The 18975-nt window shown below is 40.3% G+C and overlaps 2 protein-coding genes across 5 annotated transcripts; one reads left to right on the forward strand and one right to left on the reverse strand.

The window, feature by feature from the left end:
* The first annotated feature begins 1904 nt into the window (after positions 1 to 1904).
* On the forward strand, positions 1905 to 15716 carry med24 (mediator complex subunit 24). 3 transcript variants are annotated; one of them, XM_069155876.1, is made up of 26 exons: positions 1905 to 1967; positions 2258 to 2388; positions 2473 to 2555; positions 2647 to 2685; positions 2772 to 2845; positions 3427 to 3650; positions 4009 to 4120; positions 4251 to 4401; positions 4981 to 5094; positions 5448 to 5501; positions 5623 to 5705; positions 5826 to 5912; positions 6220 to 6331; positions 6674 to 6816; positions 6990 to 7027; positions 7141 to 7223; positions 7495 to 7673; positions 8046 to 8145; positions 8546 to 8721; positions 8886 to 9150; positions 11467 to 11648; positions 11743 to 11836; positions 12148 to 12247; positions 13218 to 13298; positions 14218 to 14366; positions 15384 to 15716. In XM_069155876.1, the coding sequence occupies exons 2-26, from the start codon at positions 2259 to 2261 to the stop codon at positions 15498 to 15500; spliced, it is 2970 nt and encodes a 989-aa protein (XP_069011977.1). In that variant the 5' UTR covers positions 1905 to 1967; position 2258; the 3' UTR covers positions 15501 to 15716. The 3 variants fall into 3 exon arrangements, with proteins under 3 accessions (XP_069011977.1, XP_069011979.1, XP_069011978.1); XM_069155878.1 differs by having other exon boundaries at positions 6232 to 6331; XM_069155877.1 differs by having other exon boundaries at positions 1943 to 1967; positions 2237 to 2388.
* Positions 15717 to 15815: 99 nt separating this feature from the next.
* Positions 15816 to 18714, reverse strand: csf3a (colony stimulating factor 3 (granulocyte) a). 2 transcript variants are annotated; one of them, XM_069155879.1, is made up of 5 exons: positions 18685 to 18714; positions 18014 to 18186; positions 17093 to 17200; positions 16855 to 16995; positions 15816 to 16765 (listed from the first exon to the last, which is right to left on the reverse strand). In XM_069155879.1, the coding sequence occupies exons 1-5, from the start codon at positions 18698 to 18700 to the stop codon at positions 16574 to 16576; spliced, it is 630 nt and encodes a 209-aa protein (XP_069011980.1). In that variant the 5' UTR covers positions 18701 to 18714; the 3' UTR covers positions 15816 to 16573. The 2 variants fall into 2 exon arrangements, with proteins under 2 accessions (XP_069011980.1, XP_069011981.1); XM_069155880.1 differs by lacking the exon at positions 18685 to 18714 and adding an exon at positions 18558 to 18626.
* Positions 18715 to 18975: the final 261 nt, after the last annotated feature.

Genomic DNA, 18975 nt, shown 5'->3' on the forward strand with positions numbered 1-18975 from the left:
AAAGGCCGTCAGTGTGTCTCAGAGGAAAAGAGAAAGATAGACAAAGGCAGTAAAGTTTAATTAATTCTATTTACTTCTAATATTTTATGAAGATTATCGTCTTCTGCCTCTCATTTTATTGATTTACCTATTCCTTATCGTGGATTTCATAACCCACGTGGTGTTAAAGTAGCTTGTAAATTTATATTACAGAAACTGAGAAACATCTGAAAAATAATTTATAAAAATCAACAAAACATGTTGTAAACAGAGCCTTCCTTCTGGAAGCGATACACTTCTTAGAAGTACAAACGATGAAAGTTTTCACACTGTCATATTCAGAGACTTTGAGTCCCACCAGCTAAATGCTAGTGAGTCTCTTAATATTAGTATAAGTCAACAGCTTCAAACTTAAATGATACAGACACTCAGAAGAAAGATAAGAGTCAGCAAATCTGGGTCTGTCCCAGCAGTGAAGTCATGAGAACAGAGACAGAGCCGCGACTACAGTCTCTCCCTGGGGTAGACTCAGATCTGTCAGTACCCTTCGCTAATGCAGCTCTCACTGGAAGGCTAAATGGATAAGACCGTTCTACCCAAATACCCCTACACACACACACACACACACACACACACACACACACACACACACACACACACACACACACACAACTTAATCAACCCTCCTTCGCCTACCTGGACTATGCCAGGACACATTGGATCATCTCTTTCTGGCTGGCATCGCTGTGTCCCAGGACACAGAACTCGCTGTAGCCAGGACACCGTCTCCAGTGTCAAGCAGAATGAGGGTCTTTGTTGCTGAAGACTCAATACAGGATTTTCACTTGTAGAGGTAGTTGGGCAGTTTTGATATAGAGAACAGTATCCCTTTTAACATGACGAAGAACTGTGGGCGAAAGTAAAAAGGAGACAGTTAGAACAAAGTGTTTACAATAAAAAAAAAAAAAAAAAACACCGTCAGTACTGCTTTACCCCTAAATGGAGAACTTCATTTCAGAACTAGAATATTTGTTTTTGACAAGAACACTGCTTTTTAATCTCTAAATAAAGGAACTACCCCGAAGCTTTTCAATGCACGTAACTTCTCTTTTCCCTTGAATCCTGTTTCTGTTTGATACCTGGAGTGTTTTTAAAACAAACAATATTTTTTTTTGCCTTTCTTTCCACCTCAAAGGTGTGATGTAATCGACACAACCCTGCCGGAAAGGATTAGATTGACACACACAAAAAGATGAAACTGCAGTGAGGCGGTGATTCACACAACTGAATGAGGTGGTTACGCAAGACAACAAAAGCATTTCACGGTATGCCATGGACACGATAATTGGGCCAAAATTAAATGAGACAAAGGTATTTAAAATATCTCATGTCATTTTACCTGACAGTAAAACCTGATACAATACTTTGTTTGTCTGGATTGTGCTAACGTCAGCTTGGTGGCTACTACAATTACACAGCAAAAGACAAACTCGACATTAAATGTCAGTTTGGTGGTTTGGTGGTTTGGTTCGTGTACGTTTAGTCATTAAAGAAAAACAACCTACACACAAAACACTTTACCAAATATTCACTGAGCCAAGTAACAAACAAACAAAAAAAAACACAACCAGGCTACAAATGACGTGTTCAAAAACGACATTTCTCCAGTTGGTTGATTTATTGTTGTGTTATAAACCCAGGGTTCACTGCAGGATAACTTTTTTGTCTTACCTTCCTCCCTTGACTTTGCACACAAGTCGAGCTTCGACTCATAACTTTGTGAAAAGCGACATCTTGTGCTCTTGTGAAGTCATTACTGCCGTTGAGCGGGCAGACCTCACATCAACCAATCCGCGGAGAGAATACTGACCTGTCAGCTGGCCAACCAATGAACGCTCACGTCTTTTGCTGGAGCGATGACGTCACTTGCATTGTAAAGCAAAGGCCCTATAAACGATTGTATTTCACGCTCTAACTCAAAAAGACAGGTAAGGTTCATGTTTAATAACAACGCAGTTATACTGGGTTCGGTCTTATTTACGGTTTTAATCACGTTTTTGCACCCGTCAAGAAAAGTTAATTTGAACTCATTCACAGCTTAATGAACGACATCGTTAACTAGCGGCTAACAATAAGCCAAATAATCAGATGATGAAAAAGCATAAAGTAAGCGAGACCGAGTGGTATCGCATTATAAGTTACCTCGAAATAGCTTTAATGGTGAGTGTGTCTCGGAAACATGGTCCTATTTTGATAGGTTTGTGCTGGTTCCTATCAGGATGAAGGTGGTGAATTTGAAGCAAGCCATTCTGCAGGCGTGGAAAGAACGATGGAGTGACTACCAGTGGGCCATCAACATCAAGAAAAACTTCCCAAAGGGAGCAACATGGGACTACTTGAACCTTTCAGGTTGCTGATAATTATTTTTACATGACACCAGCTGTCTTTTATTGTCATTCCTGCAGTGGCTCTGAATGCTCTGTGTAATTTCAGAGGCCCTGATGGAGCAGGCGATGATCGGCCCCTCTCCCAACCCACTCATTCTGTCTTACCTCAAATATGCTATAAGTTCTCAGGTGAGAGAAGAAGCAGTGTTGTGAAAAATGATGTAACTGTGCAGACTGGTTATTTTTTCCAAATTGTGAACGTTGTCCTCTCTCCCCTTAGATGGTGTCATACTCCAGTGTGCTCACAGCTGTCAGCAAGGTAGTTTTACGTTTCATAATAATTATGCCAACATTGTTTTTACAATAAGATGTGCAAGGTTTTCACGTATCGCTCTCTTATAACAGTTTGATGACTTTTCCCGTGAGTTGTGTGTGAAGTCATTGTTGGAGATAATGGACATGTTCTGCCATCGTCTCAGGTATGTTAAATTATCCAGTCTTTTGTCTTGCCCCATCAGAATTACCCATTTCTATCCATAATATAACACATATCTGCATTAACACTGATTATTTTGTAAGTTTATATCAATTTCTCTTTGAAATTATATAATTGCAAAAATAAATGTCAGTACTTTAATTGGCTGCATGGGCCATTAAATTATGTTTTATGAAGCCTGGTTAAAAAAAAAAAAAAAAACATGACAAGAGGGACAGAGATGCAGTACGAATGCTAAAAAAATAACTGATTTATATCACCAAACCAAAATTGATGCAAAGCCAACTGAAAACAGGATGACGTGTTACAGTTAGTATAATCAGTGATGAAGGTGGGTCTGGGTGTGTAATAAGTGTGCTGTTTAGATATGCTGAATGGCATAAAAGAAGTGAGAAGAGCTCTGTTTGTTGTGAGGAAGGGTGGGAATTTCACGGGGTTCAACTGTGTCCTCTGCCGTTGACAAAATGAAAATGTATATATTGCTTAACATCACTCAGATAACCTGTAGCTTCTTCTTGTTCAAACTAACTTTGGCTCCCTGCTTCTGGTCTCTCATTTGCTCAGCTGTCACGGGAAGGCAGAGGAATGCATCGGGCTGTGTCGGGCTCTACTGGGCGTGGTGGTGTGGCTGCTGCAGGGCTGCGCGTGGTACTGTGAGAGGCTCAGAGAACTGGGTCCGTTGGCCAGCACAGAGGCCAGTCTGCACGCCTGCCAGGAGAGACTATACAATTTGATAAGCAGCACCAAGAACAGAGCTCTGGTCCACATCGCTCGGCTGGAGGAACAAGGTGCTAGGATAATGGATTAGGACTGAGTGTATCAAATTTTTGATTTAGCATATAGTTATATGATGGGTTAGTTGTTTTTATAATGCAGTCAGTAGTTCCTCTGAATGGTGTCTCTCTGGACTTTAAGAGCCCCTTTTGCTAAAAATGTTTTGCCTTTTATGATTAAGCAGGTCTAAGGGGAACACTTATAATTTTGTGTGATAAATTGTTGAAATTTGAAGATGATAAATATTGCAGGTCAGCAGATGTAACACTATAGCACCACATGAACAAAAACCAAAACAAAAAGCAGTTCATGTGCTTGGTTGTACTGAGCATTACATCTTAAGAGTGTGTTTCTGCTACTCTTCCTCCACAGGTTCCTGGAGCAATGTAGAGCAGGCAGTGCTTAAAGTGACAGACGGTCTTAGCAGTGTACCCAACCAGACGCTGAGGACTAAATTAGAGGAGAGTTTGTCACTAGTAAAAAGGTGAGGTTTCCTTCGTGACGCAGAGCTAATGAACTTTGGCGCGACACTGCAGAGCTTTAACACGACGATGGTTTAATTGAAAAACAATTACAATATCATCCTTGCGCTAATTCCTTTGTCTTTCCACCAGTATTCCTCTGATGCTGTCTGTTCAGTGCGACCCTCTGCTTCATGCCTCCTTCCCATCAGTCCACGCCTTCATCATGCTGGAAGGGACCATGAATTTGACCGGGGAGACACAGCCGCTGGTGGAGCAGCTGATGATGATCAAGAGAATGCAGGTGAACATTAAATTGCAGAAAATTGTCTGAAGCCAGAATATCCCAACTGGCAAGTCTTTTAATACCTGGCTATTCATTATAGCTTCAAAATAAGTTAGCTAATGAATAACATAACTAAGCTTGACTGAGTGGACTCTGTCTTGGAAATTTTGTATTAATTTTACAAGTATGTGCAAGTATAATATCCGATATTCTCTAGACAGCTTTTGTTTTTTTCAGTTTATGAAGAAACTTCCATGTTTTGCTTTTGCCTTTAAATTATAGTTTTCTTCTTGCAAAAATTCTGGATTGCTTCAAACGTCTTGATAACACTGTTCTGTCTTTAGATAACATCTTTCCTTGTGCTGCTGTTACTTTACCATGAAATTTGGTAGACATAGGAATTTCACTGCAAATTAAATTGTGCAATTTGTTAACAAAACATTTAAAAAAAAATAATCATATTTTACATTCATTTAGACGTACTTACCAAAGTTTCCCTGTTACTCTGCCCATACGTACGTTTGTTGTCAGTCACTCTGTCTTTAAAAAAAAAATTAAAAAAAATAGCAGCCAACTTAAATTGTCTGTTCCCCTCAGAGAATTCCTGCCCCTATTTTCGTCCTGGAGATATGGAAGGCTTGCTTCACCGGCCTCATCGAGTCACCAGAGGGCACAGAGGAGCTTAAATGGACTGCCTTTACTTTCCTCAAGGTAAGATCTATTTCAAAGATGACAACTGATCCCTCTATCTTATATTAGAGGTAATTTTATTTTTGACTCTAAATTAAAGGTAACAGTCCAGGCTGAACTGTTAAACAGAGCTTTTCTCATCTTTGGTTGTATTGTCAGAATATTATTTCAGTAGTTAGTCTTTATTTGACTCTGTTTTCTGAGGCTTTTAGTCCTTAAGTTTAGAGCAGTAATCAGTTTGGTGTGTCAGGTAAAATGAGGTAAGGTGAATTGTTAGCTATCAGCGCCAATGACTGTTTCACTTCATTAATACCATTTATGCGCAAAGAAATCTGCCACGACTCATGAAATAATTTCTTCTGTCTTTATGTTAGATCCCACAAGTTCTTCTCCGACTAAAGAAATATCCTCAGGGTGACAAAGGACAGGTAAAACAGTTGACTTACTGATTTATTATAACAAACGAAAACATAGACACAATCCTGCTCATTAAGTGCAGTTTGAAAAATAATGTGGTGAAGCTTCACTGTCACTTTTTGTTATTTCCAGGACTTCATGGAGGACGTGAATATTGCATTTCAGTACTTACTTAAGCTCACCCCTCTACTGGACAAAGCAGATCAGAGATGCAAGTAAGCGCTTTATTGCTTTTAATCTCATAGTAGATTAGAAAGGCAGATAAATGCCCGGACAGCCGGCACCGTGATGCTCATCCTGCTTTATCTTTTCTCGTGTTTTTATTTTTTTAATAGTTGTGACTGCCTTGGAATGCTCCTACAGGAGTGTAACAAGCTCGGTCTGCTGTCAGAGTCAAACACAGCCTGCCTCACTTCAAAACGGTACGGGGCTTTATGTTATCAGTGAACACATGTGATGCCAAATATTTTAGGGAACTCGCTGTACCAAGAATTCAGTACAACAGAAACACCTTTTGTTGTTTTAAAAAAAAATATGGATATTTCTGAACTGTTTTTTTTATTAAAATGAGAATTTTATTCACCACATTCACACAGTACAACCCCCTCCTACCCATACCCCCACCCCACCCCACCCCCAACACACACACACCTCCACCCTTGTCCCTCTTTCCCCTTCTCTCTCCCCTGCCCCTCCCCCCTTACCTCTCCCATTGCACATTTGATTCAGGACCGAGGACAGGGAGTTCACCCCAAGGCTAAAGACAGCAGAAAATGCCAACATCCAGCCTAATCCAGGCCTCATCCTGAGGGCAGAGCCCACTGTCACCAATATTCTCAAGGTAGAGCACCGTAACCTGATCTGAACTGTACGGGGCATTTCAGGTTTATATTACAGTGCTGATGTAGCGCTGCTGATTACATGCCCAAGAAAGTTCAAACATTAGGAGTAGAACTTGGATTGCATACAGTAAAAGTGAGTGACCCACAGTCAATGGAAAAAAAAAAAAAATTATAAAATGAACAAAATATCAACGTATCTCTGCCAGAGGAAACGATGAGCAGAAATTCAATGTTATATGCCAATAAACAACTGAAGTAAAAAGTCATGTTGTTCTCAAGATCACACCACTATACACCTTTGTATTAAGAACAAACATAACTCTTCCCTCCTTGTTCTTTAGACAGTAGATGCAGATCATTCCAAGTCCCCCGAGGGCCTTCTCGGGGTCCTGGGCCATATGTTGTCTGGGAAGAGCCTGGATCTGCTCCTGGCTGCAGCAGCAGCTACTGGGAAACTCAAATCCTTTGCCCGCAAGTTCATTAAGTGAGTAAACACTAACTAGATTTGTATGTCAGGACAAATAGTCCCCTTCTAACAGTGGCAGGTTGCAAATGTTGCTGTGTTTTTCAGGCCAAAAAGTCCAGTTGGCTTAGGAACTAGGTTTTTAACAAGATGTTTCCTAGCGTGTAATGTTTTATTTTCCCCCTTTGTTCTAGGCTTAATGAGTTTCCCAAGCACATCAGTGGGGAAGGATGTGAGTTCAAATACAAGAGTGACATGTTCCAATGTGGAAGTTCCTTACTTTGTTGACGCACTTTTTATTGAATAAGATATTAACATCAAGGATGTTTCCCTCTTCTCCCTCAGCTAAGTCTGCGTCCGTCCGGGCCCTCCTCTTCGACATCTCTTTCCTCATGCTCTGCCATGTGGTGCAGACATACGGTTCGGAGGTTAGTTCGGGGCAGTTTAAGCTTGTCATAAAACAAGTATGTTGCTGTTCAAGGGCACAGTATTTTGTGAGCATTTTTACAGCTAGTCAACCTGCTCTTTCATTGTAAGGCCATAAGATGTCCAGAGAGGTTGGTGCATAACTGAGCTCACGTTATCTGCAGCATCTCTCTGCTTGTTAAAAAGAATATTGTAGATTCATCAGAGCTGCGTCATCAGTCCCTTAATTAGGCCTGGTGTAATTCATGTCTCCTTTTTGTGGTTCCTCTCCAGGTGATCCTGTCAGACCCCAGTCCTTCAGGGGAGACACCCTTCTTTGAAACGTGGCTGCAGACATGTATGCCCGAAGAGGGCAAGACTCTGAACCCCGATCACCCCTGCTTCAGACCTGAACCTGGAAAAGTGGAGAGCCTGGTGACTCTGCTGAACAACTCCTCAGAGATGAAACTAGTGTAAGTTGCAGGCTAAGCTGTAATTAGTGAACTAGTCCTTTACAGTCAACAGGTTGCTCACCGCTGCAGCGCTGTGTGACATTAGATGTTATTTGTCAGATGGTGGAGCTTCCCATCAGTACATAAAAGCACCATTCAAATCACTGAACGCTGACAGGATGGGGCTAGCTGGTTAGCATGCTAACTTTGGTCGATATCTCTGCAACACAATACATAAATGTCTTTATAATGTGAAAACTGTTATTTCTTCTCATTTGGTTGATAAATTCTGTTAATTTTTGATGTTTTAAACTCAAGTTCTTAGATCATTTTACCATTAAATATGGTCAGCGCTGCTCTAAATATGGACTTTCCTCTGATCTGTTGTGACAGTCAGGTGAAATGGCATGAGATCTGCCTCAGCACTCCAGCAGCCATCCTGGAAGTTTTGAACGCGTGGGAGAATGGCGTGCTCTCTGTGGAAGCAGTGCAGGTCTGTCCAACTTCACTTTTTTTTTTCCACTTCCTTTGACTCAAATATTCTTTTAAGATTTTCTGAGTATCAGTGGCTCATATGTGTTTCAGGAAGTAACCTGACCCTAACCATAACTCGTCAAGAAGTTTTGAATTTTGACTCATTACTCAGCTGAGCATGACGTATTCTGTGGAAAATTACAAGTAAAACATGTAACAAACTTGCAACAGCGATGACGCCTAAAGTCTATAGAAGTAACAGATTTCTTATTCCTTCCCTATTCCATTCAAGTTTTTGTTTCACGCAATATGGAAGGAGGCTGTTGTAGCAGAATTTCCTATTTTTAACATCTAACCACAGCCTTGCGTCCTGTCCTTCCTCTTTTCTTGCTGCTGTCGTTTTTCTCTTGAGAGTGTAGAAGATCACTGACAACATCAAGGGGAAGGTATGTAGTATGGCCATATGTGCAGTGGCGTGGCTGGTGGCCCATGTCAGGATGCTGGGAAGGGACGAGAGGGAGAAACCCCAGACGATGATCCGACAGCTTGTGACACCACTGTACGGGGAGAACACTCTGCAGTTCTATAATGAACGGTACAAACAAATGAAACACACACCGACGCGCACTAATTTATACTTCACCACCCCAGCCTGTGATTACATGTGGATGAACCTATGATATATTTAAACCGGTCTCCTTCACAGTCCGTTATTACCTGAATTAACAATAACATCATCTCCTTCCACAATCCCACCAGCGTGATCATTATGAGCTCCATCATGGAGCACATGTGTGCCGACGTCTTCCAACAAACAGCCGCGACTCTGCGGCCCCCGATGGAGGGACAGGAGCCGATCCCCTACCGCAACCTGCTGTCCGCCAAAGAACCCATCCACACGGCCCTCAGCAAGCAGTTCCAGACGGTGCTGCGAAAAGGTTGGGTGGACAGCCGGGCTCTGCATCTGTTCGAGAGTCTTCTCAACATGGGAGGGGTCTTCTGGTTCACTAACAATTTGGTCAAGGTAGGAGGACTAGTTAAAGCTCCATTATGTGACTTTTACATCTAAATCTGTTCGTTATATTCAAGCTGTTGCCAAATGAGTTCACACAGTGCTGATTCATCCTGTCATGACCACATAAATCTCTCCACGCTCTTTTGAGACATTCCCACACTGGCTGGATGAATACATACCGGACATGCTCTATGGGCAGATACTTTGTACCAGAAACTTCCACCATAAGCCGGCTGACGTCAGTTTAGCTAACTTGAACTTGAATGAAAATAATTCAATCATGCAGCTCTTCTCGACTTTACAAAAGTTATCTGACCAAATGAATCAAATTCTGATATTGAATCGAGTCTTTTTGCAGGGGTTGTGACCCGTGAAACAACGCCTAGTCTGTTATACGGTTGCACAACAGACTAGACATCATTGAAACTTCCAAAGTAAGCGTATGTGGATAAGGTTTTCTCTCACTAGGAAACGGGAAGCAAAAGTTCAGCACTGCATGTTTAAAAGTGCCAAAAGCACAAAACCTGACAGCTCAAAGATCAGCGTCACTGTGTATGTTTAAAGGTTCCAGCCAACAATTTTTTTTCTTATTTGTCTGTTAATTTGATGATTTGTTTTCTTGAGTAATCACTTGGTTTACAAAGTCCCCAACTTATTTCAAATGTCTGTCTTTGTGCAACCATCAGTCAAAAATCCAAACGTATTCAGCTAACTATGACGTAAAACAAGGAAAAGCAGTCAAATCGGGCATTTGAACTAGTGAAACAGCTCTGGTTACATTTCCATCAAAAAGCATTGTGTGTACCCGTTTGGCCTCACAAATGTGTTGAATCCATTTCTTTCCTCATGAAATATTGACAAAGTGCTTTTTTTTTTTTTTTATAGTTTAAAACCTGCATTGTTTATATCTTGTTATCTAGATATCTGTTTTCTTCGTCCATGCCTTTTACTCACAAAACATCATCATCAACTGTCAATAACTAGCATAAACATAAAACCATCAGAAGGAAGGTGAATTGTGCAGTGGTCATATACTGCACATAGGGCCCGATTTACTAAGATCTCAAATACAGGGTACTAAATTGGGTGTCCCTTCCAAAAGTTTGCACATATATTTTGCACCCGTTTTGCGGGTGATTTACTTGTAATTGTGTCATTGAAATCGGGTACAAATCGCTGTATTTAAATGAGGGGGTTGCGTGTGTTAAAGTGATTCCTGCAATAGAAAACAGAGCGACCGCAAAAGGAAAAGGAAATCTGATCCTATTGAAATTATAAATATAACGAGAACAAAACGCTATATAGGAGATTATCAGCAAGAAAGTCAATACTGTGAGGGAAAAACAAAAAGGCGATAAAAGGCTTAGTAATAAAACGTCTGCAAATAAAAGAGGAGGGACGGTGGATGAGATCCTCTAACAAACACTGATCAGCAGGTCCAGATCTTTCTGTGACGAGCAGATGACTTTTTATTCAGTGCCTCGCGAGTGCTCATGAACCTTATTAAGCAACCTGTGAATTCTGCGGGGCACATTTAGGACCTCTGACAGCACACCTGAATAACGGGACTGGGTGTGATATCCAAGCAGCGATTAGCTGGAATGATCCACAGGCAGGAAAATGCTGCAAGACGTTTTTTCATCGCTGGTATTTCATGGCTCCTCCTTGTTGTTGGCAGTCATACCATTCAATAACTCAGAAATGTCATCGCTGACAAACGATATGTCTGAATCATTTTCGCTGTCATCTAAAAAAAAAAAATGTTCACGGGTGTAAAAACCACATTCTCAACGTATTCTGTAGTTTCCCTGCATCTCTTTCTCACCACAATAAGAGCAGACGTCTCTCCAGATTTGGTCATCTGATCAATACGTGTCCCTCAGTCGTACTGTAATACACAACAATCACTTCTCCTATTTCTACTTTCAGGTTTAGTAAATATCGTTGCGGTTTCTAAATTGTTGTATTTGCGTTTCCCCTCCCAGTATTTTGCACCTTTAAGCAGAAATGCCCAATATTACTTATGCACGCAGGCAAACGCGCAAAATAGACAATGTGTGTTAAATTGCACATTTGAAAGACGCTATTCTCACTGCACGTCGTTAGTAAATCTGCTTGACCATTTTTTTGCGGGTGGTGTGGAGTTTGCACGTGATTTTACACACGCAAACCTTTAGTAAATCAGACCCATACCGTAGAACCTATTAAAATGTTCATATTTTAATAATATTGCTTTAGAGGCTTATGCAGAGAGACCTTAAGAACAGAATGGCCAACAGTCGGATTATTTCATTTGTGTAAATGAAGCTCTACGTCTTATTTCAGGAACTGCTGAAGGAGACACGGCAGGAGTGGGCCAATCGTGTGGTGGAGTTACTCTACAGCATCTTCTGCGTGGACACTCAGCAGATCACCCTCACGCTGCTCGGGACCATATTGCCCAACCTGCTCACGGACTCCGCCCACTGGCACAGCCTGGCTGACCCACCTGGACAGGCACTGGCCAAGTAAGAGAAGCGTAATTCCCAAATGTCGATGGAGGCAGCAGTTTTGGTATTTTCGAATCGGGTGTTAACTTTAACTCTCCTGATGTGGTATCAGGTTGTCTGTGTGGTGTGCGCTCAGCTCCTACTCTTCTCACCACAAAGGCTCGTTCTCAGCTCGTCAACGGAAAAGACAGAGAGAGGATATTGAGGTAAAATTGTGTTTTAAGGTTTCAAATACCAATTTTGAATTTAAAACAATTGAGCAAATAAAAACGATTCACCGAGAATAATATAAGACCCTGTTTCACAAAGCCAATGTATTGTGTTGGTCATAAAAATACTATTTGAATGGATACGATTTGAAATTAACTCAATTAAAGTCAAATTTTTGCAATGAGAACCGTACATGTTGAAGTGTATGAATACGGCAAATTATTTCCCTTTACCTGATACTGACACTGAAAATAAGAAATAACTTTTATTTCATGGTTTTCTCTAATATGTATTTCATTGGCTGCAGGACTACAACAGCCTCTTTCCATTGGATGACACGCAACCATCTAAACTCATGCGGCTACTCAGCTCCAATGAGGATGAGCCTGTAGCCCTCTCCAGTCCAGGTCAGTCTAATAATGTCTGAAGTTTTAACACACTGTGGACTTCTGAACCCTGTGACTTGTCAGACATTTGTCTGAGCCGGGGATTATGCAAATGCAAGACGGTTTTCATAGACTTTCCAAGATCCTGTTACCTGCAGGCTACTTCTTGCAAGCACTAGATCCAAATCAGAAAGGCATAGATAAGCTTGGATTTATGAACCCATCTTAGTGTCCTGCCCTTCAGCACGTTCTCACTTGAGCACTGCAGTCCAGTGGGATGCTTTTGTTTAGAACTACTGAGAACTAACCAACAGTTCTATTGAGAGCAATCGCAGCGTTATTCCCACTGACTTTGTTCATCCTCATATCCACGACTGACATAATGTGTAAATTTTCAGTTTTAGTTGCAGTTAGATAGAAAAAAAATCCCCAGACTTCAAACATCAGTGTTGCATAAATGGCAAAACATTTGTAAGGTACCTCGCTTGCTGTAATTAGGACTGAAACTCAAAGTTGTTGTTTTTTTTTTTTAAACCAAACGTAAATGGGAATTCATTCAAAGACACTTTGATTTAGATCTTTATTAATAAATAAATAAATAGCTTTATCATGGCGGAAGTACAGTTAGTTTTTAGTCCTAAATGACTTTGATATATAGTTGTTTAAAATAATACTAAAATAACGAAAATTACACTTTTGCTGTCATGAGAAACAGAGGGGTTTTTTTTGCAAATATGAAGAGTAAAATCTGGACTTGTCCTTTCAAAAACACGTACGTACTAATGTTGTTTTAGGAACAAACCAATATTAAGTAAGACAGCAGTGGAAAGAAGCTTTTTTTTTACTTTTGCAACTTTTAGTCAAAAATACATTTCATAAACATTTTCACAACACCTGACAGATTACTTCTACTTTCCTTTTGACATGTTATTGTTTTGTGAAAAAAAAGTTTCCTCCTAAAATGAAAACAAAACTTGTTGCTACCTCGCAGGAGACCGATCTATGAGCAGCTCCCTGTCAGCTTCCCAGCTTCACACCGTCAACATGAGGGACCCGCTCAACAGAGTCCTGGGTGAGACTTTTGTTTGTGTGCACACATACACCTTCACATCCTTTGAAAATAAAAAAAAATTACCAACATCTTTCTAATTCACTGACAACTCCTTTACGAATGAATAAGACAAATTGAGAAGTAACAAATTAAAGAAAAATCCAGAATTGCCTTTATTCAGGACACAAGGTGCCAGTGAATGAATGAACTTGATGAGTATGAAAACTATATGAACTATATAGTGTGACTGAAAATCTCATTCTGGTATTTGAGCAGTGACAGTTAGGGAGAATTCGGACCTGCTTTTTAGGTAGCATCATCAAAACGAAATGGTGTTACTTCCCTGCAGTAGTCTACACACTGGTAGAATCTTTGTCAAAGAGCAGTGAATGTGTTTGGGTGGCTTATAGCGAAACAATACCATATTAATACGCTTCATGTTGGTTTGTTCCCCAACTGAAGGTCAGATGAGCTTTAGCTGTTGTTATAATAATATTTATGTTATCAAAATTAAAACCAAAAGGAATGATGTAAAGTCAGTCAGACACATCCATGACTGACATGAAAATAAAGTTTTTCCTGAATTTGAATGAACATATTCAATAATGCTAGTAGTCAGCCAAAAAGCAGCACTCACTGTGAGAATCTTGCGTAAACTACGTTGAACAACTATTAGTGGATGATGATTATCTATCAGGCTTTCGGTGAGTTCATATTTTTGTGGGTTTCTTTGCAATTTGAAACACCTGACAACTGCTCTGACAAAATGAGTATTGGGTAAAAAAGGAATTAATCTTAAAAATATATCTTTGGTGAGGTTTTTTTTTTTTTTTAAGATTCCAAGAACAAACATTAAAAATAGTTTCTAGTTAGCTCAAGGAAATGACATAAGCATCACGTGCATATTTCAATTATGAAAATGCATCTGTTCTCTTCCCAGCCAACCTGTTCCTGCTTATTTCCTCCATTGTGGGCTCTAAGATGGCAGGACCTCACACCCAGTTTGTGCAGAGTTTTATGGAGGAGTGCGTTGAGTGCCTGGAGCAGGGAAGTCGTGGGAGCATCCTGCAGTTCATGCCTTTCACAATGGTAAGTTATGCGCTGGGAGGAGAAGACAGATGGAGATAAGGAGGGGAGAGGAGTGTCTGTTGCATCAGACATTATTGGGAAGGATTTCAGATTCCTCCTTAAATTTAGACGTTGTTCTGCCGTTACAACATTTTTTAGGCTCAACCCAACAGTGGGGCCGGCCTTATAAAGGCAAATACCTGTCACTGAGTGAGTATTGAATCATTGGTCTGCTGCAACTTCAACTTTTTTTGTTCGTTGATCTATAATTAACATTCAAGCAGGTAAGCAAGTGCAATAAATCCTAATAAAGCTAACGGTTTCAGCTCTTAAATGTTTTTTACGTAATTTTTCCATCTGCTAAAGAGGCTGAGAAATAAAGATTTAGATTTTAGTTAATGTTGACAATTCTGCCAAGGTTTTCATAAATCACTTTGAGAATGTTTCTTACAAAGGGCGACTTAGTCCTTAATAGGTTAAAGATTAATAGCTTTGGTGAAGAGGGAGAAAGAATCCAGGGGTTATGATCTATGGACACAATGTCTATTCAAAAGAGACACTGAACCTTCTTAAAAACTGGAAAGTCACATTGATGTTAATCTTATTTTTTATGACTCCAAAGAGTTTTTAGGACCCTGTAACCATGAAACTTTTCACAGTGCTTTCTGGGAAGAAAACTTAAGTGTTCTATTTTTTTGTTCAAAACATATTTTTCACCATTTGAAGTAGAGGGAAATGCTAAACACGAACAACTGATGCAACAGTAAATTAAACAACAACATAGAGAATTGGAAAACGAACAGGTTTAATGGTACTTCTGTATCTAGTTCAGTAAAAATTGTATTCACATGCCTTTTTTTTTTTTGTCGTTACATAAATTGTACATTCCAAGAAACAGTTTGCCCTAAAAACAGGATCACGGGTTGAAACATGCCCGTCTGAAAAAAGCCCAACTTTGAGCCTTGAGCAACAACATACGTGTTAGACTGTTCCTTTAGACACACTGCATCTAAAAATAATGTATTTTTGTCCTTCTAGGTGTCGGAGCTGGTTAAGCTGCCTGCTCTGGCTAAACCTAAAGTTGTCCTGGCTATCACTGACCTGACTCTGCCGCTGGGGAGGAGGGTAGCTGCCAAAGCCATCTCTGCTCTGTGAGCTCCAGGTTTAAATTCACCTCAAATTGACTTCCTTTTTGCAAAATATATATATATATATATATATTTTTTTTTTTTAAGAAGTCTGTATCTAGTTGGATCTGCCATTTAATGCAATTCTCTTAGTTGGGAACCTGAAAGGTTTTTTTTTTATGTTGTTTTTCACACTTTAAAACAATTGTGTAAATAAGTTTCAGAATAAAGACTGAAGATCCTCTTTCTCTGTAATCAAAGTGAGTTTCCTTTGTTGCGTGGATATTCATCAGATCACATTATAATTATGTCACTTTTGGAAGTTACAATAACGAGACATCTGACCGCTGCCACCACTGTCCCTGAGTCAGAATGATCACATGCTAGCAGGGTTATCGCATGACCCTACGTACAAGGAATATCGGCCCATCCTCTGAGTAACTGGGGTTATTATCCACCACTTACAGCACTTCCTCAAAGACATGTCTGGCAGAGTGGCAGAAAGATTGACCTTCTATTTCACTTTTAGTTACACTTCTCCATTACAGTATTTGATTCACTGGAATTTTAGATGCAATCGGAATGATGAGACAGCATGTGTCAGCGTATGCTAGTGCCTGTTGTGTCACTCTGCATGGTCACTGATGAAAAGGAACTTATCCTGTTTTAGAAATACTTTATTTTTGTATTGAATGATCAGAAAATAGTGTGCACGTTAGGTTTTAAAAGTAATATTCATACAAAGATAATGAGTTTTATATAAATGTAACAGTATCTGTATGTAGTCCTAATGTGCCCCCAACAACCCTAAAGTGAGTGTTAATAGCTGATAAAGATTATTAGTCATATGTTCCTGTTTTGTTGTACATTATTGTTACATAAAATGCATGTTGCCCCGGCTGTCAAAACAAACTGAGCTGATGCAAAGTTTTGTTATCAAAATAAATAAATCTTCCATACTGGATTTCTGTAAATAAATATATAAATATAAATAGATACAAAATAAATACTCTCTCAACAGTGCAATAAATAATAAATAAATAATGGCAAAATAAGGTACATTTTCGACACGAGCCAAATGCAGTCAGATTGTGGCATCGGTCAGCTCTCCGTCTCCTCCTCATCGCTATGGTCCAGACTCCTGAGGCAGCGGACCATGTCCTGTCCAAAGGACTGGAGCTGCACCAAAGTGAGATGTGCTGCCACCTGGATTTCATATTGCCCCGGGAGACGCAAGGCCACAGGGGTTGGGGTCGGCTGCTCCGCAGCTTCTGCTTGGGCCAGTTTTAGCATCTGCAAAGCAAACATACAAAACATCATGAAGGTCCTACAAGTGCCAAATATAAGTCAGGACAGATAGTGATTTATAAATATTCCGCTACCTTATTGATCTGAATGGCGAGGTCTTTGATATCCGCTATTAGCCCAGTTACTCGATCTTTGTTTTCCAGCCGAGGGAAGACGGAGTTCAGTAAGGCCCGGTGCAGCTGAAGACCCTCATGCATCCGCCTCAAACTGGTCTCCTAACGGGGAAGAAAACCAACAAACCGGTCATGATTGTTTGTTTTTAAACCTTTTTTGCACTAAAACTCCCCCTCCTCCCACATGGAAGATGCTTACCAAAGTGAAGTTTTCTGACAGAGCTCTGAGAGCAGGAGCAGAGGGGATGCCAATGGTGGATGCCATCGTTACAAGCTTTGCATTTTCAGAGGAATTGAGCTGCAGAGTCTGAGGGAAAGAGATGACACAAAGATGTTATGGATAGATTACAGTTTGACGTATAAAAACAAACACATACCTTCATACGGTGTGGTCTTATGGGCTTATTTGTACAAATCCTTCATGCATAAACAGTGGTGGCAGAAGTACTTGGATCATGAAGTTCAAGTTTTAATGCCACATTGTAAAGATACTCCACTACAAGGAGAAGTATTAAAAATTAAACTTAAGAACTACAGCAAAAAAAATACATCAAAAGTAAATACACTCCTTATGTAGAGTGGCCAATGTCAGTGTAGAATATGCAATATATTAATGCTGATGAAATAACTTGTAAGTGGCATTTGATAGGAGTTGTGGCCAAGCTCATTTTAATTTTCACTTTAAGTTTAACGAACATGATTCATCATATTTTGTATTTATAGTATAATATGCAGCCTGTTGCTGGAAATAAACCCACAGACTTTGCGGCTCTGCTGCCCATTTTTAGCAATTATTTGGTTTCAATAACCTACACAGTGGTCCTAAAAGCAGCCATTACCCCCAATAATCATAATAATTAATCACATGTATTTATTATATTTAGAACCTCTCAAATATGCAATGCACATAAACTGCTGCACATCCAATAAATATACAGTAATAAATTAACACATTTCACATATAAACAGTCTTTCAATGAGACCAATACAAGAGCAGGAGCCCTTTTGCTGAAGGACCGATACACAATAATGACGCAGCAGCATTACAGCGCTGAGTAAAATCGATTCAGCCAAAGCGACAAATGCGCCTCCACGACACACGTCACTGTGCGTTTCTCACCTCGGTATGAATGCAGGATTTGTGCGTCTCGGGGATTGAGAGCAGGATCTTTTGTGTCAAGCTGCGGCTGGTCAGTAAAAAACCCTGAAATTGCGAATCCTCAACAAGTGCGCTGCTCTCCGGCAGAGGTGCACTGCGGGCGGACGTGGCCATGTAGCAGTGAATGGCGAAAACTGCAAGGAGAGAAAAATTAAAAGAGCGTTAGCGCCGAGGCCTCCAAACGGTCCCCTTTTTATGCATCCAGCACAATGTGCGTGTGTGTGTGTGTGTGTGTGTGTGTCGTGGAGGGGGACAACAGGCGGAACAAAGCCTGGCTCTCTCCTCAGCAGCTCCTCTGCGCTGCAGAGCTGGGCATGTTCCCCCTCAGGCTAAATAGCTGCATTAGTTCAGAATAGTCACTGAAATATGAAGCCCACGCCAAAAGTAACTGCATGAGTGAAGTTTGATGAAGTAGATGTAAAAACAGCACTAGATGTTATAGTAAATATATCTACTCTTTAAAAAGCTACTTCCTGCTGCTTTAAAATAATCTTTGTTATAATACCAGTAAGTTAGATCTGTAGTCCAAAGGTTGATCCTCAGCACCACTTCAGCATTGACTACCCCTTCACAGTCTTTGCTGTTTCTGGGGACAATCAACAGCATTTTACAAGCATGACGTCACTACTCACCAATCAGGATGTTCATGGCCTCTGTTGGGGAATGTCTATTAATTGACGTCAAGTGAACAACTATTAATGATCAAAGTACGCGTATTTTCATATATATAGCAGGTTCTGGTCTGGGATTCCCATCATTTGATCACCACTAGTGTTACACCATATTTCCAAGAAAGTTTCACATTGTATGCGATTTTTTTTTTCATTATTGACTTTTAAACTGATGTAACACAGCTAGTAGTTCAAGTATGAGTTTACAGTTGCTTCGAGAGGAAACGGGCATTCCCTATGACAGCAGGGAGG

Source organism: Embiotoca jacksoni, unplaced genomic scaffold, assembly GCF_022577435.1.
Source record: "Embiotoca jacksoni isolate LCO1_2020_lvr unplaced genomic scaffold, fEmbJac1.0.p SCAF_20, whole genome shotgun sequence".
NCBI classification, from domain to species: domain Eukaryota; kingdom Metazoa; phylum Chordata; class Actinopteri; family Embiotocidae; genus Embiotoca; species Embiotoca jacksoni.

Coding starts and splice junctions, on each gene's coding strand:
- med24 (XM_069155876.1), top strand. CDS start 2,259: ATGAAGGTGGTGAATTTGAAGCAAGCCATTCTGCAGGCGTGGAAAGAA. Junction 7,674..8,045: donor TCCTCAGAGATGAAACTAGT/GTAAGTTGCAGG, acceptor CTGTTGTGACAG/TCAGGTGAAATGGCATGAGA. Junction 9,151..11,466: donor TCACTAACAATTTGGTCAAG/GTAGGAGGACTA, acceptor GTCTTATTTCAG/GAACTGCTGAAGGAGACACG.
- csf3a (XM_069155879.1), bottom strand. Junction 17,201..18,013: donor AATCCTGCATTCATACCGAG/GTGAGAAACGCA, acceptor TCTTTCCCTCAG/ACTCTGCAGCTCAATTCCTC. Junction 16,766..16,854: donor TCGCCATTCAGATCAATAAG/GTAGCGGAATAT, acceptor TTTGCTTTGCAG/ATGCTAAAACTGGCCCAAGC.